This window comes from Chinchilla lanigera, unplaced genomic scaffold, assembly GCF_000276665.1.
Source record: "Chinchilla lanigera isolate Chin_1 unplaced genomic scaffold, ChiLan1.0 scaffold00038, whole genome shotgun sequence".
Classification (NCBI taxonomy): Eukaryota; Metazoa; Chordata; class Mammalia; order Rodentia; family Chinchillidae; genus Chinchilla; species Chinchilla lanigera.
In genome coordinates, this window is record NW_004955439.1 from 10,621,707 (window position 1) to 10,641,377 (window position 19,671).

The following is a 19,671-nucleotide window of genomic DNA, read 5'->3' on the forward strand; positions in this document are numbered from 1 at the left end:
GGGCCCGGGGTCCGGGGCGAGCGGCCGAGCCGGCGCAGGACGAGGTGCAGACGCGCGCTCATGCTGGGGGGATGCGAGTTCCTCCTGAGGGCGGCGCGCGGTAACGGGCCAGCGGCGGGGAGGCACCGGCGCTTCCTGCTCGGCGGAGCGGGCCCCTAGGGGGCACTGCACCTAGCGGCCGTGACGTCGCGAGGGCGGGGGCTGCGGACGCCGGGCTGCTGGCTCGGGCGGCTGGGAGGGAAAGGTGGGCTCTCCGGCCGCGCGCACGGCCCGCTCGAATGTGGCGCCCCACTGGGGTCCAGTGGGGTGGGGCACCAGGGCGGGGTGCGCACCGCCCCGAGACTGCACGCCCTTTCCTCTGGGTGAAGATGCTGGCATCACTCTCCAGCGGGAGCGGGTGTCAGCTCGCCTCCTGCAAGCGCTGGTGGTTGTAAATCCTGTTTAGACAGGGCCGGAGGTGGCCCGAGGGCAAGAGTGTGGGGCCCTGCAGAGGGACGCTGGCTTTGCGACCCGAGGCAGGTTGCTTGGCCTGGTGCACCACCCTGCCTCGTCAGCGATACTGACCTTAGGATAAAGATGGGATTTCCTGATGAAGTGGCAATAAAATTATAACCTTGTTATCCATGAGGTCCAAGTAAGAGGGGAGTAAAGTTGTAACTTACAATTTTACACTGTCCAAGTAGAGCGGGAACAGGATTGTGAGCTTGTGATTCCCACCTAAGGAGGCGGTAAATCTAGTCCAACCTAGAGAGGCTGGAACGCTGGGCTGGGTGCTGGAGAGGCGCCTTACTCAATCCCAACCGAGGCCCTGGTAATTCTGGTTTTATCCAGGGGTAAGGGGGTTCCAGCCAGAGAGTGCGGCTGGTTTCTTGGCAGAGCGGGGAGCTGGCCTGACTTCTCGTGTTCTTAATCTTCCTGTATTGTCTCTCTTTTCCATTGTGGGGTGATTGCCATATCTGACATGTTAAGATTTTGTAGAGTTCAGGAGTAGCTTACGTTTTTATAACCTATGAAGTAGGTACTATTTTAATTTAATTTAATTTGATATTTGGTACTAGGGATTGAACCCCGAGCGTCACACACTCTAGGCAAGCCTCTACCCCTGAGCTACAACCACCTCCCTCCAGCCTCTGTTTTATTTTATTTTGAAGAATCTTTCTGAAGGAGTCTGACTGCAGCCATCTTAAGCCTGTTTTGTCCCGCTGCTGTACACCTGCTAGAGATCCGTACAGGTTAATAAGGCTCAGTTACCATGGCTACATTCTGTAACCCATCATAACTCCCGTCCAGCGCTGCTCCTAACGGGCAGCCACCGCTCCCTGTGCTTTCTCAGGCTTCGCGCCTAGCAGGGAGCCACAGCTCCTTCCCACTGCACACCCCGATAGAAAGTCCATGTTGACCTTTTGCTTCAACAGCTCCCCTCTGTGCTTGTCATAGTCTGTTGGAGAGTTGCTGGTCTGGTCCAGGTGCCAGGTTGGTCCCTCTCAGGTTTGTGCCGAAATAAACCTGACCTTTGTTTTTTCCTCCTTTTTTAAAAACACGTCCTATATTGCCCACACTGGCCATGAAATTTGTGATCCTCCTGCCTCAGCCTCTGGAGTGGCTGGGATTTTAGATTGACCACTGTTTTACAAACAAGGAAACACACTGACAGAGTTATAGTCCGTATAAGAAGTAATTATATATATACTTTAAAAATCTTGAATCACCATTTCCCTGCTGCGTTTGTGATCTTGCAATCCCTTAAGGGTTTATTTGCCTCATCCTTGAAATTTAACAGACGTTTATTGACTGCTGTTGCACACCAACCTCTGATTACAAAGTTGACTGTTACCCAGTGTCTGGTCTCTGGAAGTTTCAGGTCATAACTTTATCTGACAAGTGCTGCATTAGTAATATTTTGAAAGGCTGTGGAGGAACACAAAAGGTATAAATACCATTTACTTGAAATGTCCAAATTAGGCAAATCATTATAGAGAGAAGGCAGTGGGGGATGGGAGGAGATAGCCAATTGCATGGGGTTGCTTTTTGGGGCCATGAAAATGTTCTCGCATTAGTAGTAATGTTACAAATACTGTGACTATTATGAAAGCTACTGAATTGTGCACTTTACGTGGATGAACTATAGGTGAATTCTATCTCAATAAAACTGTTATTAAAAAAAATTTCCTTGGAATGGCTGGGACTTAAGTCTATTTTTGGCAACAGATCTGAGGAGCTGGTGCTTGTGCTGAGTGGTCCTTTACATCCGTGCTAACTGCGGAGGCTGAGGTAAGGGGGTCGCTTGAGCACCTGAGTTCAAGATGAGCCTATGCCACATAGTGAGACCTTGTCCAACATAAGTAAATAAAATATATATACCATTTATTTCAGATTAGGGAAGTAAAATATTCACACTGATTAAAATTAATAATATGTGGAAGAACTGAAGCAGATATAAAATTACAGAAAACTAGTGAGATAATGGTTAATTTAGATATCAACGTTTTTATTTCACTTTTTTCAATGTTTTTACTTTAAATAGCAGCACAATTGCAGTATACTATACGTGCATATTTCTTCACATACTGTATCTGATTTAATTAAATTGGGGAAGTCATGATTTTTGGTGGCAGTGTATTATAATCTGTGATGCAGACAGAGTGTGATTTACCTCTTCCTGTTATTGATTATGTTGTTTCTTGGTATGGGGAGCAAGGCTACTGTAACCATCCTTTATCTCCCTTACTCAGTAGCTAAGTATTGGGAGCCTGTTGTGTGCTGGGGGAGTGTTGTAGTCAGGGGCTTACAAGGGGAAACAATACAGGACACATAGTTTATAAGATTATTTTATAATAGTCATCCAAGGGGTCATATACAAAGAGAGTGCAGGAAATCTGTCCTCACACTAAGACCAAAACAATCCAGCTGAGGGCCTGGATCCCATGGCAATGTCCTGCATGAGTCCAGCTGAAGACCTAGAGCCCATGACAATGCCTCCCACGAGTCCAATCGGAGGCCTAGAGCTCATAATAATGTCTCATGTAGGCCTGTTTCATGGGTCTGTGCTGGAAAGGCCCAAAGATCAGTGGTGGAAGCTAGAAAGCCTGTGCCAGCAGGATGAAGGATCTGTGCTAGCAGAACTGAGGGGTCGGCCCTGGAGCCAGAAAGCAATGTTCAGAGTGAGAACCAGAACTCCCCTAAAAAGTACCACAGCTGTCCTCAGTGGCAATGAGGTCCCGAGCTCCTCCAATGATGAGAACAGCCAAGTTCCCATTAGGAAAGCCAACACTACAAGCTTCTCCTGGACACCAAGCAGTGTACCATCTTCCCCTCCGGAGCCAGGACGCAGTGTTCCAAGTGAGGACCAGAGCTCCCCCAAAGTGTACTGTAGCCATTCTCAGCGATAACAGGTCCCAAGCTCCTTCGATAAAGAGGACAGCCAAGTTCATCAGGAAAGCCAGTATGACAAGCTCCTCCAAAAGAACCAATAGCTCCCTAACAGCTTCCAAACAGCTTCTCTATAGCCTCTCCAGTTCTGCCTCTTATGCTGCCAGCAACAGTCCTCAGGTGGGCCTCCCACATCCAGGACCACGCTGGTTCGGTTCAGCTGGGTGTTACAAGTTGACTACCAGTTGTCAGTCCACCACAGGAAGCAAGAGGAAGGTTGATCTGGGGTCCACATCTGTGGTGGGAATATTTGTCAGTCACCTTTTGCAGAAGCAGTGCTCAGGAAATTCATATGTAATGAGAATAGACAACATAGAGAAGTAGAAGGTAAATAGCATAGTATACTGTCATAGTTACCTTCTCCTCACTGGGGCACAATATCCAACATGCACAGTTCTAAGGAGGAGAGGTTTATTTTGGCTCACAGTTTGTAGAGGTTTCAGTCCATAGGAAGCTGGCTCCAAGGCAGAGTGGCACAGCAGGGTGACATGGAAGAGGAGAAACAGCTCACAGCATGGCAGACAGGAAGCAGCAGCAATCAAGGGGATGAGAGAAGCAGCCTTCCAGTCACACCCCTGTGACGCACCCCCTCCAACCAGGCTTCGCCTCCCAAATCACATTTAGCTATAAACTCACAGTGGGCTGATCCACTGTGGAGTGTCACACACGTGTGATCCAGTCACCTCCCCATGAGCGCAGGAGGCTTTGAGGGTCATCTAGACTTAAACCATAACAAATACTTTTATATTAAAAAAAAAAGCAACCCTCCTGCCTGGCTTGGTGGTGCACACCTATAACCCAGCACTAGGGAGGCTGATGCAGGAGGATTTCAGTGAATTCAAGGACAGCCTGGGCTACATAATGAGTTCAAGGCCAGCCTGAAATACAAAGTAATACCTGTATCCAAAAAAAAACCCCCACCCCACCCAAAAAGAAACAAACAACCCTCCTGACTGCCAAATTGCAAGGAAAAGTATGGCATTTTTATGACTTCCATGGACCAGCAGGTTCCAAAGAGAACTTCCCTGCCCTTGATTAAATACTCTGCATGGATGAAAGATTTGAGTAGAAGACTATTAAGTTAAAAACTGTCCACCTAAGTCACACAGATTGGTGCTGGGAGCCACAAAGCAAACTTGCTATTGAAAATCCCTCATGTGGAAATGACAGCCAGTTAAGGGCCTGCAAAGCCATTTTGAAGGCCGTTCTCATTCATCACTGCTGCGGTTTGGAGAAATGTCCCCAAAGACCCGTGTGTTAGGGGCTTGGTCCATCCGCCCTGGGTGCTAAAGGGAGACGGTGGAAGGCCTAGTGGGAGGAAGCTATGTCCCTGAGGTTTGGCCCATGAGAGGTCGCTGGGATGCCAGCCCCTTCCTGTCTCTCACTTCCTGGTGGCTGGAGGTGAGCACATTGCCCTTCTACCTGCTCCCACCCTAATGTGCTTCCTTGCCAACATTTTTATGTTAATGACATTTTAAAAACTAGTCCTTGACAAATCTCATCTAAGTGTTTTGTTTTCTTCTTAACCCTGGTACACAAGTCAGGACTGTACATTCTGGAGAAAATGCTACGTTCCTTCCAGCCCCAGCCAGGCCAAGAATTTCAAAACCTTGAGCAAGGAGGACCATAAAAAGAATTGTTTCTGTTTCCTAATTGTTAGTCAAAAGCAGGGAAGAACCAAAGAAAGGGTGAGAGATAAGTAAAAGGGTAGTGTATAGAAAACACGTTTTTCTTTTTTCCGGAACTCTATTGTAGTCACAGTACCTGTAGGCTTTTCTGGTCTGTGTTGCTTGCTGCCCCTGTAGAGGACCCAGGCTGCTTAATGCTTTACTTTTGAAGCTTTCAAACAAAAGGAGTACAGGTCTGACAGACAGGTGTATGCTGGCTGGGGTCCAGCAAAAGACAGCAAAACAAACCACCTCCCCTTCTGGGCAGACCACACCCTACATTCTCCAGCACCAGAGTCATTGGTGTGAGAAGGAGCCGGGCCCTTGGAGTGTTCCACAGTGGAGCTGTACATTGTGGGACATTGTGTCTGTAACGGGGACAAAATACTCATTCCATAACTAAGCTGCCCAGTGGAACCAGCCAGATGATCCTGAGGGACAATGCTGCTCTCTTCCAGAAAAACCTCATGGCGGGAAACGGGACCGCACACGCATGGCACCTGGGTGTTGCCTCCCCTGCCGCAGGAGTGGGGCGCCCCTTCTCGCGCCCAACACTCTGGGCAAGGATACTCGAGGTACAGGCGCACAGGCTCTGGTGTTTCCATATTAAGGCCTGAAATGCAGCCTGGATACAGTGCTGCCATAGAAAGCACAAAACATTTGGCTCCCCCACCACCTTCAGTGTACTAAAAATTGTTTTGAGTAAAGGAAAAAAGAACAAGGTTAAAAGCACCCAGTCACCACACCCAGAAGGCAGAGGCAGGAGGTGCTCACGGCTGCAGGCCCCACCACATGTCTCAGCAGGAACTTAGGCTTTTCCTTTAAGGCCAAGACACCCAAAATGTGCGGAGCAGGGTAGGCCAGGAGGCACCCACTCTCCAGGGCACTGTGCAGGCTGTCACCAGGCAGCGGGGAGAGGCCACGGGAGAGCACATGTGTTCTGCGGGCCCCTCGCTCTGGCACTTCTCTGCCTCTTCAGTGTGCAGACAGCCGCAGGCCGGCCCTCTTCCCCTTCCAGGGGGTCAGAGGAAGGGAGGGAGGAGCAAGTGACCCACAGCCCAGCACACCTCACCTCGGGCCTGCGAGGGACGGTGTAAGGAGACTCCAGGGTGGCTTTCGGCTGGCTCTGTACACCACAGGGCCTGCTCGGCCACAGCTGTTTCCAGGCAGTACAGTAGGAGAAGTGCGGCAAGGTCTCCACACAGCTGGTGGTGTGTTAGTCAGCAGCTGGACTTCCCACAGCTGTTTCCCTCTGACGTGGAAGGGATGTGCAGGGTTTGCGCTTCTTGTCTCTGTTTCCCCATTGTCTTATATTGCACACTACTTTCTAGAAGCGAGAACACTGGGACTTCCCCTAACACCAGCCCAGCCGTCCCGGGACACTGAAGATGCATGGCACTCCTGTCCCTGTGCGCCTTTGGCTAAGGCAGGAGGATCATTGTGAGTTTGAGGCCAGCCTGGACTACAGAGTGAGCGCAAGGCCAGCCTGAACTGCATAGTGAAACCCTGACCCAAAAAACAAAACAAAACAAAACAAAACATGAAGACCCAGGCAAGTGGAAGCATTGAAAAAAAAATGCTCTAATAGAGGACCAAAAGGAGACCGAGCAGACAGGAGAGAGACGTAGCCTGTCTAAAGGGGCTGTAGCTGAGCATGGTAGCACGTCTGTAATCCCAGCACTTGGGAGGCTGAGGCAGAAAGGTCACTACAAGTTCAAGGCCAGCCTGGGCTATATAGTGAATTCAAGGCCAGCCTGAACTACATAGTGAGGCTCTGTCTCAAAAAAAAAAAAAAAAAAAAAAGTAGTGAAAGCTCCTTTGTACACTGGAATTCCCAGTTTATATCCTGGCAGCCATCCTGAAAAATGCAGAACATTTACATCCTGAAAAATGCAGAACATCATTTCTTTATAATGCTTGACATTTTAACTAAAGGCTATCTCAAATATAATATGAATTATTTGCAATCTTAATATCTTATTTTTGTTTTTTAATTCTTCTTATTCTTTCTCTCTTTTTTTTTTTTTTTTTTGAGGTGGGGAGCAAGGTCTCCCTATGGGCTATGTATTTCAAGCTGGTCTTTAATTCACTATATAGCCCAGGCTGGCCTCAAATTCATGGAGATCCTCCTGTCTCAGCCTCATGTGCTGGGATTACAGGCATGTGTCAGGCAGCCGGCTTGTGTTTTAAAAATCATTTGGAGATCCAGGAATACAAATGCCTTTGCGGATGGAGTCAGTCAAAATATTTTAAAGTGGAATGTTTATTTTTTTACTTTTTAATTTAATTTAATTTTTTTTGGTACCAGAAATCGAACTTGGGACCTTGCGTTTGCCAGGCAGGTGCTTGTGCCACTGAGCTATATCCCCGGCCCAAAGTGGGATTTTTAGAATACTGGTGCAGAAGGCTTGGAAGCCATGGTTCACTCCTTTTTCAGTTCCAGCCCTGGCCTGATGTCCACACAGTCCAAGCCCAAGCCTGCGAGCTCAAATTCCCAGTGAAAGGGAATGTGTTCTTACCCCGTGAAGTCTGCAGCACGAGGTGGGAATAGAAGCAAGCTTTATCGAAGCTAAGATTCCTTCATGTTCCCGGGTTTATTCATAGTCAAGACTTGTGACCTCGTTTTGAGAGACCTGTCTGAACCTGTTTACTCAAAACTCAAATATTTATTTAGGAGCAGACAGCTGCACTAGGAACAAGGGACTCTATTATGTTGAAAAGATTCATTAATATTTTTTGCTTAGTAGATACAGGTCATCGTAGTGCACTTTGCAATAAGTGACATGGGGACATACCCCAGGAAAGCTTGTTTTTAGTATGAGCAGAGCACATCTGAAATTAATAATGTTTTGTACAGAGAAGGAGAGAGAGGAGACATGACTGAGAGTGTTTACTCTGTGACTGGTGTGCAGTGCAGGAATGACCTGTGAAAGGAACAGACCCTCGCTGAGCCAGGCCTCACAGAGTGTGTTGCGCAGGACCAGAGAGTAAAACACAGGCATGTTAATGGAGAAGTGTAAGAATATGGTGGGTACGAGTCATAATAGCACCAAGAAAGACAGCGATGATGGTGCATGCCTGTGATCCCAGCTAGGATTACGCTGGGAGGCTAAGGCAGAAGAGTTACAAGTTTGAGCCCAGCCTACGCAAATTAGTAACTTAGCAAGACTCTGTCTCAAAAAAAAAAAAAAAAAAAAAGAAAAAGAAAAAAAGAGAAAAAGCTGGAGATGTGTCTTAGTGTGAAGGCCCTGGGTTTAATCCTGGTACCACTGCCACAAAAAAATAAAGGTACAACGTTGGCCAATGGGGTGGTGAAAGTGGATGGATTCAGGAAATAATTAAGAGGAAGTTGGCTAAATTTGGTATTTGAGGGGTGTGAAGAGGGGGTCAAGGATGAAGCCCCAGTTCTGACAGGAAGTTGGGGTATTGTGGGGGGGCTGTCCCCAGAGGGAGATCCGAGAACAGAAGCAGCATCCTTGGCCTCCTGAGATTTGTGTGCCCAGGGGATTTGGAGGGGACACACCCAGCAGAAGTGGAGTCAGTTAGGTCCTAACTGACTTGGACACTGATAGCTAACTGATTGTGTCTGCTGAGTAAGAAACACTAGACTAAACTGGCTGAGCATAGTTCTGGGCATGGAAGAACCACCCTGGGGAAGATTTTGCCAGAATGGAACAGAAAGGAAATGAAGAAGGAGTGTGTTATGGCTTGTGTCTGGATGTCCCCCTAAAGCCTCACGCTGTCATGGGGGCAGGCTTTTCGGAGGTGGCTGAATCTAGAGTTTGTGACTGATCCATGGTCCAATGCTGGGATGAAGGGTGGGTGCTACACCTGCCCTAGGGCAGGCAGCCTGCATACAATATAACGGGCAGAAAGAGGCTTGTCCCCTCTCTCCTTCCGTTGTTGCTGTGTTACAGTCAGCCTGCCCTGCCCTGTTCTCCTCTGCAATGCCCCTCTGCCAAGCCACCCTGCCTTGGAGCCAGCCGATTATGGACTGAAATGTCTATAAATTGTGAGCCAAGTAAACCTTTCCTCTTTTAACTGTGGTTGTCAGGTGTGTTATCTCAGCAATGAGAAAAATAACTAAGACAGAAAGCTTGCTTCCATTTCTTAGGCGGAGCTCCGGTCTTTACCTTCACCTTGACCTCCTCTCCTGGCTTCCAGCGCAGACCCTTCAGCCTTCCGTCACAGATCTTCAGCTTCCTCAGATGGACTCGAACAGGACACTACATGAGCTCCAGGCCTTCAACTGGACCCTTTGGATCTCCAGGTACAGACAGACCTTTTGCCCTCTTTCACATTTGACTCTGTAGTTGGCTGTCATACGCCAGTCTTGTACATCCTTACATATTTGTATATCTTGCAATAAATCTGTTTCTCTAGTGAGCATTGACTGATACAGACATGTAGCTGAGGAGAAAGTTCAAAAGTGAAGATATAAATCTGGTAATTATGTATGTAGCACATGTAGTACATGATAGTCATGTAGTACAGAGAGGGGATTTAAGCCCATGTTTGTGGATAAAACACAAATATATAGTGTGCAGAAGTGAAAGTAGGAAGATTTAGAATAGTGCCACAAGCCATGCATGGTGGTGCATGCCTGCAATCCCAGATCTCAGGGAGGCTGAGGCAGGAGGATCAAATGTTCAAGCCCAGACTGGATAACTAACTTCATGACACAGTGCAATCTCATCTCAAAAATTAAAAAATAAAAGGGCTGGGAGATAACTCAGGGCAAAGTCCCTGGGTTTAATCTCTAGTTCAATCAATCAATCAATCAATCAGTCAGTCAATTAGCAAGAAAGTAGAGAAAGACAAGGGGACAAAGGAGACTGAGAGGAAGAGGATAACAGAGAGTATATTAATTACATACATGTTCACTACAAGCAACAGCAAAACCTGACTTACAGTGGCTAGAGACAAAGAGGTGTGAGATTTATCTTTCATTTTTCCCAGTCCTGCCTGCTTTGAGTCTGGTATGTGGAATTCCTATCAGCTCTATGAGTTAGCATGTATTCTTCTAGGAATTTTTTATGCTTAAATTTGCTGAAGTCATTGTAGCGAAAAATGAAACAAACAGAAGAAGAGATGGGTGAGTCGACAGTCACAGAGGGTTCAGGGTTTGCAAGGTGGAAAGAGCGCAAGAGAGGGTGGGGGCGGTGGTTGCTCAGCAGTGTAATGACTGACGCCACGGAACTGCACACTGAAGGGCGGAGACAGTCAGTTTTGTGCACTTTGCCATAATTTTAAAAATTCAAGAGGAAGAGGAGGAGCAGAAAAAGAAACTTTGGTGATGGAAGCGTGCTAGGAGCAGTTTCTATTATTTGTTCAGTAGCCCAAGTGAATGGAGGTAAAGGTCATGGTGAGCAAGTCAAAGAACAGAGAGGCCAGGATTCGGGGTAGGTTGGCCACCAAAATACGGAGGCTACTCAGCACAATGGTGGTGTATGGCGGGATGATGAGAAGCCATGTGCCAACACCTTCACCGAGTGAGGTTCAACAGATGACAGCAGTCAGCTCGCACAAAGATTTGCATTCCAAATGGCACAAGCTTCCGTGCTGCTGTTCATGTGAGGACAGGTTTGTTGGTTGCCCTTTGACACTGGGATTTGGCTCAAACCCACTGTATTGCACAGAATGTGAAGATGTGAAGCTCGTGCTGCCTGCCGGGCTGTCTTCATGCTTTTTATCTCTGACCTAGGAGTCTTGTGTCTTTCTTGCCAGAGTCTGTGAACCCAAGGCAAGCTAACTTGCTAGCGTAGAAGCAGGTGAAATCCCTTCACAGTTCTAAGCGGTAGTTTCTGGGCTGTGTGTCGAGCGCTGGACACACAGAGGAAGAGCACCGCCAGCGTGGTGAGCAGCTCCTACAGGGCAGAGGCAGGCCGTGGAAGGCTCGGTGGAAGAGTTTATGCTGCTTGCGTCTGGTCAGGTGATGGCGCACCCTAGAGAGGGAGCCCAGGGGAATGTAGTGCGTTGGAGGAAATGACATCAGTTTTGGACAACTCAGGTGGAAATGTCCTGGGAAAGATCTTCCTGGCACTGGGGAGGGAAGTCAGGGCTAAGATGGTTTTAAGAAAGAGAGTATAAATGGTAGTTTAAGCCTTAGGTGAATCCATAATGGTGAAGGAATGGAGTGGAAAATAATTTGTCTCATATCCTGCAGCCTATGGAGGCCAGGCACATAACATTCATAAGTGAGTGCTCATGGGTAAATTCCCCCAGAGCAGCAGTGTGTTCTGCACACTTCTTGTGGTGTGCATTCGTTTTATCTTAAGAGAATAGCCTTCACTTTCTATCTAGGGCATCTGTGTCTGAGCACTCCAGGGTTGCTTTAAATCAGCTGATCAAGTCCATAAGGGAAAACAGAGGAACAGTCTCCCCCAAACATCAAGGCAAATCACCACTTTTAGGGGTGATTTTCACCTTTGGGTCCCCTCGTTGGAGCTCGCCGTGTTCTCACTGGAATCCAGGCTCAAATAGGTCACATATTTTCTCTCTCTTTTTTTTGACACAGGGTCTCACTGTGTAGTTCAGGCTGGCCTCAAACTTATGATGATCCTCCTGCCTCACCTCTACTTTTAAAGAAGCTGGAAATTTGGATTTTTATTTTCAACCTTTTAAAACTTGTACAGGTCAGCTCCAGCCCATGGGCCAGTAGTTGACAGTCTCCGACTTATCTGGCCCATAGCAGGAATCTGCTTACGCCGTGGTCTTACTGGATGGTCCCGTGAGAACTGGGTGGAGAGCCACGCATTGCTATAGAAACCTTTGGGGGCTGTGTCTGCCCCGGGGAGCAGAGCTTCTGACCACTAACCAAGCTCTGTCCTTTCGTGTTCGGAGTAGTTTCAGGACCAGTGAGGTGGAACTGCGTGTTTCTGGCCCTTTCCCATGATAGGATGCTTGTGAATAAGCCACAGTCAGGGAAGCCGTGCTCTGGTGCTTTTCACAGATACGTGCGGTGAGCTCTGCTCACGGGCGGGCACCACCATGCTGAAGCAGGGAAGCTTTTCTTTTCGCTCAGTGTTCTATACCCTTTCCCTCCCCCTAACCTGACCTCACGCCCACACCCGCTTCTACAATGCTCCATTCTGTCCACACAGCCTCAGAAGCAAAGATCTGGAAATGCAGTTGGCAGAAGTCTAAGGAGGCTCTGATATTTCCACTCTTACCCACCCATGTGGAGACTTGGCTTGAAAGTTACTGGGAATCTGTTCAGTAGGTGTCTCCAGAATTCTATCAGCCATGAGAGGGGAAAAGAAAAAAAAAGACTTTTTAAAATGCCACTTTCCTTCCCGGAACTTGGGAGGCTGAGGCAGGAGGATTGTTGTGAGTTCGAGGCCAGCCTGTGCTACAAAGTAAGCTCAAGGCCAGCCTGAACTGCACAGTGAGACCCTGTCTCAGAAAAAAAAAAAAAAAAAAAAAAAGCCACTTTCCTAACCAGGTATGGTGGCACAAGTTTATAATCCCAGCATTCAGTAGTCTGAGGTGGGAGTATTGCTGTGAGTTTGAGGCCAGTCTGGGCTATATAGTGAGTTCAAGCCCAGCCTGAACTACATAGTGAAACCCTGGCTCAAAAAAACAAAAACAAAAACTCCACTTTTCCTTGATCTATCCTATAGGGCAGTATAAATTAGATGACAGATGATATTGTGTTTCTTTTTTTTTTGGTGTCGGAAATTGAACTCAGGACCTTGTGCTTGCCAGGCAGGCACTATAGCACTGAGCTATACCCCAGGCCCTGACATTGTATTTCTGAGGGTGCTGTGAAATTTTAAAAGCAACTTATTTGCTATTGTTCTAACTTTTCTCCCTGTGTCTATAATTTGAATGTTTTTCTCATGCTTTGGGCTCAAATAAGTTTCTAACTCTGTTTATTCAGTCATTATATATTGGATCCCTTAGGGATTCCTTGACACCATGCAGAGGTGGTAAAAGTATTTCCACTTCAAGATTCAAATCAGACAATAGTTGCACACGCTAAGTTTTAGAATATTCTTCTATAAATTTTTTTTTGTGTGTGTGCTGGGAATCAAACTCACGACCTCACGCTTGCCAGGCAGGCACCGTGCTGCTGAGCTATATCCCCAGCTACTAGAATGTTCCTGTGAAAGGGAAATTTGATCTCCTGCAGAAGATCTGTCAGATATGCTATAACCCAAATGCTCAAATTTCATAAGTTTACAATTATACAGCTCTCATCCACAGGACAAAATACAAAGTAAAATACAGATTGACACATGTAAAGAAGCAAAAAATACAAAGTGAACACAAGGCCAGCCTGAACTGTATAGCAAGACCCTGTCTCAAAAAGACCAAAACAAAAAAAAAAAAAAGCAAAACAAGTGGGGCCAGTTTCTTTCACTGTAATCCCTTTTTGGGTGAAAAAACTGACATAATTCTTACAACCCAGCTGGAGATAGTGATGCAGCATTTGGGACATGAGAATTTTTGAAGCGTTATTAACATTTGCTCTTCAAATTAAGAGATTTAACTTTTTTTTTTTTTTACATCAGAAGACAACTGGCATTTTAGAATTTTTTTTTCCTTTCTCCTATGGATGTAATTTATGTAATAGATTTACACGGACCATGGACTTTCTATAGCTATGGGCGTCTCTAAATTGAACTCATGACTTACACAGCAAACCATCAAAAAAAGGACTCTCTTAGCCGAGGGTCTTGGCTGAGATCTCCTCAAGGTAAAGTTTAGAAATTTCACTCTAAAGTACTCTAACGAAAACATTTAAAGCTATTTTTCTCTATGTGTAAGATAAGTCAGGCAACCTATATTTTCATTATAATGGAATAGGGCTTTATGTTTGTATTTGGAAATAGAATTGCTTTAGAGAGTATTCATGATTATCAAATTATATCAGCATGTCTTTGTTTTCTCTGGAGTTTTTGACTGTCAAAGAAAATTCAAAATGTGCAGTTACAGGAAATAAACCTCAATTTGTGCTAAAAATTTTTACATTAATTTTTTGATTCAATAATGAAAGTTAAAGGGATATCTTATAACTTTTTAAAAAAAGTTAACTCTGATTGATCTAATTTAACCGATCAAGAAAACAAAAACTATCTCACATGCTAAATTCAGTATTTCAAAAGTAATCCAAAGACACACAAAACAAATGGTCTGTCATGGGCCACTAGAACATAGCATACTATCATTACCCTGAACTGTTTTCTGTATAATTTATAAGGTGAGACAATATATAAACATAGTTTGGAAAATCTGTTTTATTTATGTTTTTTGAGACAGGAGCTTGCTATGTAGTCTGGACTGGCTTCAAACTCACTGTACAGCCCAGGTTGGTCTCAAATCTGTGGTGATCTTCCTGCCTCAGCCTTCTGAGTACTGGGATTACAGGTGTGCACCACCAGGCCTATTTTTTTTTTAAGTGATTTTATTTGTTTATTTATTATTTATTTATTTATTTAGGTTTATTTAGGTTTTTTGAGACAGAGTCTTGCTATGAGCTCAGGGCTGGCCTTGAGCTTACTTCGTAGCCCAGGCTGGTTTTGAACTAACAATCCTACTTCTGCCTCCCAAATGGTGGGATTACAGGTGTGCACTACCACGCCCTGCTGGAAAATCTTAATGTTCTAGATCGTACATTAAGTCACACTATAATTCACTTTGTACTTTAAAAACTTTATTAAATAATGGGTACTGCTGACATTCATTATCTTATATACAGTATTTAAACTATGCTTCCTAGATTCATTTTCCCCACAAAGAATAGAGTATGTGAAAAAAAATGGATACTTTCATACAGGAACCCAATGAGAACTTTTATGTGTATAACTTCCCCTTCAATTATATACATCCCCATCCCCCCTCCAGAAGAAACTCATTTGAACAAAAGCACTTAAATGGTAGCTGAGGACATAGACGAACACGATTATATCCGTACACACAGCTCTCAAAATCTGCATCCTGGCCCAGAGAAGTGGTCTATAAAACTGCAGATTTGTGCTGGAACCTGAAGGACCACAGAGGCAGTGTGTACAGTAAGATGTCCACCTTCGTGCATGGGCTGCGTGTTTACAGGAGACAACACAGTCTGTGCAAGGGGCCGCCAGTGTGAAGAATTAGTACTTTCTGAGACTCGGATACAACAGTAATGTGGAGTATGTAGAATTTGGGTTTTACAGACCAAAAAATGAAGATGGAAACTACATTTCTGGACAAGAGTCAGGTAACTTTGTTTGACAAGTAATACAAACGCACTTACACACACCTCTAGCAAGTCTATGAACACACTTTCTCACGGTTGCTTGTCTTTTTTGATGCTGCTTAATACTGACAATTCATACCATATTGAATTAAAAGCAATAAAAGAAGGTATGTTTACAAAACCATTCTATTCAATATGGATGTATTTTTTCCTGTGCTGGGGATGGAGCCCAGGGCTCCATGCATGCCAGAGAAGTGTCCCATCGCTGAGCTACATCTTTAGCCTCTGAGTATGAGAAGAGAGATTAGTTTGGAGAATAAAAAATTGGGGCTCTGTTTTGTTATTTAAAATGAAAACTGTCTTAGGTACCTATTTGTAAAATATAGTCACATTTTATGCTTGACAGGTCAAAAAAAAAAAAGGCATAGGGCTTAAAAAGATGGAAAAGATTATGGTTAACATGCCACAGATTCAATATTATTGCCCACCTTTCAGTGAAAATCCTGGATCCCTTTCCCTACACAAATTATCACAGTTTTAAAAATGGAAACTGGTTAGTTTTTAATTAGAACAAAGAGAAAAGAAAGTAAAATGGAAACAGGAGTGAGGAAAGGCCATAGAATGTACAACTGCTTAACATGAGACTCCAAAGGGCTCTGTGAGGAAATATTCCTGCGGTACTGATGGAGTCCTGAATAACGTGGGACATTTTTATAAAGTAGCAATCATCTGCCTTCAATAATCTCTTTAGTGTCTTTGACTTCACTTTTACTCACATCTTCCTTTTGGTCTTCTGTTTCCTTTCATGCAGAGCTAGGTTAGTATATAACACCACAAAGGAATGCTTTATAAAGACTGTAATGACGACGTAGAAATGGTATTAGTCAGAACCTAGTAACCCAAACTTCTTTTATATGCCTCAAAACAATGAAAAAAGGCTCTCCTAGTATGTACTATTTAGCAAAAAAATTCTTTTCTCCTTCCTGTGGTAATTCCCCAGGGCTGGGGTCTAGTAGGTTCTTTGGCAGAGTCCAGAACTCATGAAGGTATATATGAAAATCTGCTCTGGGAAGCATAACTTTAAAGTGCTTTGTCTTTCTGTAGCTTCTGGCTTACTTTGTGTTAGAAATGGGTGCACATAATGGAATAGTGAGGTGTTTTGGGTTGTTTCTCCCCCTCTGTCAATTGAGTGATAATTATTATGAGTGATAATCAAGTTGTCACCAGAAGTCACTCTGTCTTTTCTAGTAGTTAAGTCAATTTACGTTTTATTGAACTTGGTTTTCTTTAAGCTGTGAAGGAAACAGTTCATTTCACCCCACAAGTCCTATAAACAACATGATAAGCAGCACATAATCCAGGCCTTGTCCAGGAACACAGGTAACATTTTTGTTTACTGCAAGTTGGTCTTGCTACATTTTAATTTTGCATAGTCACACGCTTTCTACATCAAAGTGAAATGATATAGGAATACCAGCCTAGAAATCCTAAAACAGGCACTGAGACTACCTTTCAATTACAGATCTCTGGCATAAATTATTCCAGGGCCTTGCCATAAATGTAACAAAAATGTCAGGTATAAGCATAATTCCTTAAGCAGCTTTAGTTTTCTTTCTTTTTACACCGTGTGAAGAAGGTCTCCTTGCTGTCTCTGAATTGTAGGATAAAGCTAATTGGGGCTTCTGGGTAATACAGGATTATTGCATTTCTTAAAGTGTGGACACTATTGTCAGGATGTGGAAAAAATCATAGTTATGTTAAAAAATAAGCCTAAAAAATTTCAAGTAAGATAAAGTTACATGAAACATGAAGACAAATGACATCAGAGAGGATGCTCCAATGCTGACATTTGCTAAGATCCCGGCTGTATGATCAGCTGGTTCAAAAAGTTGTGCTTTAAAACAAAGTATATTTTACACCTCCTGTTATTACAAAATTGTTTTAACCTGGTACAAATAAAACACCTCCTCAGGACAGTGTCTGTAATCTACAAGCACAAGAAGTAGTTAATTCAGCAGCTGTTGTTAAGAACGTTAGGCAAAACTGCTTGAACTGAGACACTGAAATTTTTCCCTTAGAGACTGGACAATATTTTGTTGGCTGGGTGATGGTCCCCGCCAGAGATAGTCATTCAGTTTGTCAGAATCATTATATGTTGCCAGATATGGTGAAAGCCCAAGTTTGCTGCTTCTTGGCTCTTTTGGAGCGCATGGAGTATTCAAAGGGTAAGATGCGCGGTTGCTGCAGACGTTGTCCGAACAGTCAGTGTCCACCATCTTGGAGACAGATTTCCTCCTGTGACTCTGAGACAGCTCCAACTCTGCCTCATCTTCCTCCGACTTGATTTCCACGTAGTCATCTTCATCTCCTTCAGTCTCTTTGAAATTGGAAAAATAGTTCTGTGTCGCTATTTGGGCATTTAAAGGTAAATTTTTATTTACTACTAGAACTTTCTGTGAGTCTTGGAGTGTGAGGTCGGAGCCCTTTTCAGGGCCCTGGTGAGCTGCGTCAGCAATTCCTGGCAGCAAATCCTGGTGGCTCCCACTCCTGGAACCCTGGTGTACAGGAGGCAGCTGCGGCTTGCCCGGCTCACTGGGGTAGGTGATGCAGTCCAGCGATTTGTTGATCAAGATGGAGGACGATGACTGGGACCTGTTGTACGGCTGAGCTTTAGCACTCACGCCTTTGCGACCCAGGGAGTTGTAAAGGTGGCCCTGACAGCTCTCTTTGTGGGGCTGACTTACTACCACATTGCATCTCTGCGCGGAGCCCAGCAGAGGCTCACACACTTGAAGAGAGGGCACCGAGCAAGCTGCAGACAAGTGTCTAGGAGGACTTTTTGTACTTGTTTCTAAAGTGGGATACTTTGACCTTAAGTCTTTCTCTGGCCGGGGGCAGAAGTCTGCTAATTCTCCATTACTGTATGTTGAATGCCAAAGCCAGTCCTCGCTGCCATGGTGGGCCTGGGAAGGTGACGCGGCCCTGAGCGGGGAGGGGTCCTGCATGCTGGCCCAGCCATCCTTCTGAATTTTAGGGGGTGTCTCCCTGAACACAATCTGGTCATACAGTTGAGAATACTCAGCAATCCTGGCACCTGGAAGGCAAAGAGTGGAACAATAAGTATACATAGGATTATTCCTACAGGTCAAGATAAAATACAAGGACATAACATTTTAATCAATTTGTTTTCTGAGACAGGGTCTCGCTATGTAGCCCAGGCTGGCCTTGAACTCATGGTGATCCTCCTGCCTTTGCCTCCCCAGTGCTGGGATTATAGGCATGCACCACCACACATGGAATCTAATCAATATATTAAAAACCCAAAACCCAAAACAAAACAAAACCTTAAACAGTGGACAGAACTTTAATTAAAGGGAAGTTGGAGGATGAGTAATTACTGAACACAAACTAATAAAATAACTCACAGTTTATTAAAATTAGAAACATCACCACAAAGTTCATTTAATTAAATTGAATTCTGCATGGTTGTATTTCAATAGCAGGTCTGCAAGTGTCTATGGGTTATAATGAAAATTTCTAGTGCTACTTTCAAGCATGAAACAGCATCCGTGCTGGAAACAGGTGTCCTAAAAGCAGGACCGTCAGCACCTAAGCTAAGTCAACAAAACATAATTTGGCTGGGCATACAGCTCCACGTTAGAATGCCTGCATAGCAAGTGCGAGGCTATGGGTTCAATCCCCAGTACTAGAAGAAGCAAGTCAATAAAAAATAAACGATAAAAATGAAAATGAAAATAATTCAAGTAGTCACTAGAAGAAGTATGACCACAGTGCACAATGCAGTGGCTAGCCCTGGCTTCTCCCCACTCAACTACTTTGCTCTCAAATACTTCTAGAGGGGTCTGTTCTTGTACTTCTGGTTTCCAGACAGCTCTCCACTGCCACCGTCTGGGGAGCTGATGTCTACGGAGGTCCTCCCCTAACTCACTTGGACTAGCTCACTTTTCCTTTTCCACTGCAAAGGGGCGGCACTTAAGCCCATGCCTCCAAGCCATTAATAAGCCACTTGTGCCTATACGCAATAATTCAACACTCTCTGTCTATTGGTAATACTTGTACAAGAATAGGGCTTCCCATTCTTCCATAAAGCTTTGCCACTTAAACTGTAAAGCCGTTCTTCGTTCTGTTGTACTGCTGAGCACAGCCGCTTCCAAAGATATGAACTGAACCATGATATGAAAAGAGCATTGTCCTGGGCCGGTAAGGATTTAAAGGAGGGGCCCAGATGTCCATTTCTAGAGCTGGTCCCCTGCCTGGTTCGGGCATCCACATACCACCATAGAGTCAAAGAACTCCATGCAGAGTTTAAGTTGCTCAGATCACATTTCTATCATCCCTGTGAAAGAAATCTATCCCATCTGTGATAACCAG

The 19,671-nt window shown here is 44.9% G+C and overlaps 2 protein-coding genes across 4 annotated transcripts in view; both read right to left on the reverse strand.

Moving 5' to 3' along the window:
* The window catches only part of Mthfd1l (methylenetetrahydrofolate dehydrogenase (NADP+ dependent) 1-like), a gene marked incomplete in the record, with an annotated part of 189,260 nt that extends 188,975 nt beyond the window's left edge, over positions 1-285 (reverse strand). The window contains 1 exon segment of the mRNA XM_013517397.1: positions 1-285. Within this exon segment, the coding sequence (XP_013372851.1) occupies positions 1-62 (62 nt within the window).
* Positions 286-14,737: 14,452 nt separating this feature from the next.
* Positions 14,738-19,671, reverse strand: part of Plekhg1 (pleckstrin homology domain containing, family G (with RhoGef domain) member 1) — a 119,371-nt gene continuing 114,437 nt past the window's right edge. For all 3 annotated transcript variants that reach the window (XM_013517387.1, XM_013517388.1, XM_005390587.2), the window contains exon 16: positions 14,738-18,373. In XM_013517387.1, coding sequence (XP_013372841.1) covers positions 17,313-18,373 — 1,061 coding nt within the window. In that variant the 3' untranslated portion in view covers positions 14,738-17,312. The remainder of the gene's footprint in view (positions 18,374-19,671) is intronic.